The 3,846-nt window shown below is 33.6% G+C and overlaps 1 protein-coding gene across 1 annotated transcript in view; it reads right to left on the bottom strand.

The window, feature by feature from the left end:
* The window catches only part of TBX18 (T-box 18), a gene marked incomplete at its 5' end in the record, with an annotated part of 37,159 nt that overhangs the window by 26,448 nt on the left and 6,865 nt on the right, over positions 1 to 3,846 (bottom strand). The window contains one exon of the mRNA XM_019520325.1: positions 578 to 776. Coding sequence (XP_019375870.1) covers positions 578 to 776 — 199 coding nt within the window. The remainder of the gene's footprint in view (positions 1 to 577; positions 777 to 3,846) is intronic.

The following is a 3,846-nucleotide window of genomic DNA, read 5'->3' as shown; positions in this document are numbered from 1 at the left end:
AAGTCTTTGCCAGTTTTTTTCAGGAGTAATGAGCCTCAGCTGTGAAAGGGTCTTGCTTCATAAGGTATGTAATAAATCATTATCAGAGTGAACCCAGCTCCTATGTTGTTCCTTTTTGAGTGCAATTATTAACATCTCATGGGATTTCACACAAATGTGTAGGTTAAAGAGATAGTTAAATGTATTTTAGTCACATTAAATTATTACATGCTATTATTGTTTCTTCTAGACACTTGTGAGTTTAAGTATGTTTTCTGATAAAAAAAATGGAGTTACAAGTTATGGGTAGAGAAGAAAAATAGAGCAAGTCTGTACTTTTAGATTAAACTGTTGCATGGCTAAACAACTAGTTACCAGAGGTGTTATGCTTTTGAGGGGCAATTAAAGTAGCCTCCACTTCTAAAGTTAGCGATTAGCAAGGTAAAAAGCAAGCCAGTTTTTCCTCCAGGCTGATAAACTTTCATGGCAGTTTTATAAGGCCAGGCTCATTTTTATCAACATGAAGATAAAAGCCACAAAGCTCCTAGTGATGACTGATGTGCTAGTTTCTAGTACCATAAGGAGATATGATACTCACATGTCCCTGATCGTCCAGTTCGTTGTTTGTAAGTTTCAATTTGTCAAAGCTGATCACTTGCCTCATCCAAGTCTCCCCTGAGGCGGGAGAATCAGGGTGAATATAAACACGAGGTGGTACTGGCGAATCAGCATTACCAGCCACCATCCATTTAGAGCTATGGTAAACATACCTATAAAAAGAGAAGCCCAACATCCATCAGAATGAAGTCAGAAACAATGCATCAGGTGAAGGATTTTTAAAAGTTTTGGAGAGTACCCACCAACCTACAATATGTCAAAGGACCATAATTAAAATTCAAAACAGCCCAGAGAGAAGTGAACAGCTTGCCAACAGGAAAGGTCAAAACAAAAAGGATGGAGAGAAAAACCCAAATCTGAAAGAATAGGGAGCACTGAAATATGATCTATTAAAAAACCCCAAACAAACAGCTGAAAAAATTGACTTTGATTTGAGACATAAAAGGCAAACAATCCACATTAAAATGGACAGCACTTTTGGAAACCTTCTGCCCACAATAGTGCTATTAATATTACACTTTTACATGCACAGACAAATATCATTTGTTTGGTTGCTACACATGCAATGTTTATTTCACTTCCATTTCGAAAGTATATTTTAAATGAAAAAATAAATTTAACATACATATGTAACCGAGTTTTAAACATTAGTAAAAGTATCTGGAAAACATAGGGCCAAAGCCTACTCTTGCTCTATCTTTTGAGCCAATTAGAACCTTTCTACTAAACACCAGGTGGAGTTTGAACAGGTCCTCACTCATACTGGTGTCCAATAACTGCACTGAAGGGCACCAGTGTAACAAAACAGAATCTGGCCCTTCATTTATAAAATTGACAAATAAGTCTTTACATGTCTTGCTTGGCATATTGTTTTTAAACATGGAACAGTCTAGAAGTGAAACTGTTCCAGATGCAATATGTTGCAAAAAATACTGAAATTAAGTCCAATTTCTGTGAGAACCGCACTGATCTTTTTGGCAGTACTGCAGGGGAAAAAAAATTTCTTGAATGTTTCATGTTAAAAACCAAAATTAACAAAGTAGGTTTGAAGTAAAAGCAATGCATCCTTCAATAAAAATCTGATTTTGAATAAAGCCCTGCTACAGACGAATTATTAAAAAAAATTGCTGAAGTATATATAATATAGGCATGTCCGCCACAAATAAGAAAATGTTTATAATAGTTCCAGTTAATTTTAAGAAAAATATGAAAGATTGATACTTCTGCATTTTTCATGTACAACTAAACTGTACACACTGCCATGCTTTGTGCCAATCTTGGAAACAAAATAAATTACTACATGTATGTATTAATACAAGTCATACTAAACCATCAGATATGAGATCTACACTTTCTTGTTTATTTGTTCCTTGGTGGACTATTCCTTAACTAAGTCATACAACTACTTCTTTTATTATTAATTATTATTATTGTTTTAGATTTGTGAATGACATACTATTTAAATTGTTTTAAACCAAACCCTCACTTTTAGCTATTCCTCAAAGATTTAATTCTGCTGAAAATCTAATTTTACACACAAATTTTCCTGATTTGGCATCATTTCAGTTAAAGTTTTGCTATTTCCTTCAGTATAAACAGGATTGGGCCCAACAAAAGATTGTTTTAATCTTCTAAATATGAAGATCTGCAGGGCATGTCATTTGGAAAGCAGGATTCACAATAAAGGGACTAAAATAATAGTCAACATAAAAGAATGCATGCAATACATAATTACTTTGTTTACAGAACAGTGAAATGAAGTAAATGTGACATCAATATTAACCAGTAAGATAAAGTAAACATAATAATATATCATTACAGAAACTTATGCCTGTCCACTGTGAAAATAATGCATTTCATTCAATGTTCCTAAAACTGAGTTTGTCATTTTAGAAGACTTTATTCAGCTGTGCAGATAGCAAGGACTATACTGAATATGTAAAAATGAAAATAAGACCATCTTGTTTAAACCATTAACATTTAATGTAAATTTTCTCATTTTTATGTCAGAATTTTTGTTGGAGTTCTCATTATTTATCACTATTTATGCCAGTTGAAGAAATTATGTCCCTTAGAAATTTCTGTGTAGATTTCTCTTAGGATCAGTGGACTGACTGTCTTAATGTGAACCTAAATCAACACAAACATTTTCCATTTTAACGGAATTGCACTGGGGAGGCACCCCCCCAAAACATAAACATTTTTCTTTTTCCTCTGCTGCAGTACTGTCAACCCCCCCACCACCACCAAAATAAGTACTACATGCTCTTGGCATCTATAATTGTCAACCTAATACAATTCTCTTTCAAACCTAAAATATTCTCTACCAAAACTATATATATAAAATTTTTTTGCACTCTGCCTTGAAAAGGGAAGCAGGTTCCTATTAGTAACCTTAGGGAGGGAAGAAAATTAATCCATATGCATGTAAGTTTTGATATTTTGCAATTTTCCTAGTTTAGCAATTAAATATTTTGATTTCCAATTATTTGTTTTAATAAAGGGTTAAAAAGATCAACATGGCAGTTTTTGAGAGTCCAAATCCTGGTCCGACTCAACCACTTGGCCAAACGCCTCTTCATTTCAACAGGGAAACAGGTTCCAGAATCATTTCTGAAACTGTTAACCCTAATTATTGCAAACAACCCTGCAAACTTTTACTTGAGTCAGCAGTCCCAAAAATCCCCTTGGCTAAACAAGGACTGCACTAAGCATTTACACAAATACATTCTTACCTCAAAGTGTTAAAAGAACATTTAAAATAATTGGCCAATAATTATTCTTTGAAATGTAAACTTAGACAAAAATGCCATTCATTCATTAAAAATCAAAAACCACGAAAATAGTTACCCATTATCCTACTGAGCTCATGTTGCAATGAACATCATGTGCATCTTTTCACAACGGAAGGAAGAAGTTTTATATGCTTTACGTTTTAATGTAGGTATCACTAGAAAATATAAATGTTCCTATATAGTAATTGTTTCCTATGAATTAATAAGTAGCACAATGTGGACTTGTTTAGCAATTAACTAGGACCCCTACCTGTTAACAATATCTCCCTGAATAAATTAGAAGTACAGTGGACGAAAGCAAAAGGCTGAATGTTTCCCTATAGTACGTATGCAATGCAAGGCAAACAAAAATTTCATAAAAAAGTAGAGGTGGGGAAAGGGGGCGTCATAAATTTGGCACAATGCACTTATTTTCCATGCACTAAGATACAACAGAAAAAAAAAAAAAAAAAAA

The sequence above is a fragment of the Gavialis gangeticus genome, unplaced genomic scaffold (assembly GCF_001723915.1).
Source record: "Gavialis gangeticus isolate Ggan-Ray unplaced genomic scaffold, GavGan_comp1, whole genome shotgun sequence".
In the NCBI taxonomy this organism is placed as follows: Eukaryota; Metazoa; Chordata; order Crocodylia; family Gavialidae; genus Gavialis; species Gavialis gangeticus.
This window is presented reverse-complemented; position numbering and strand designations above follow the sequence as displayed.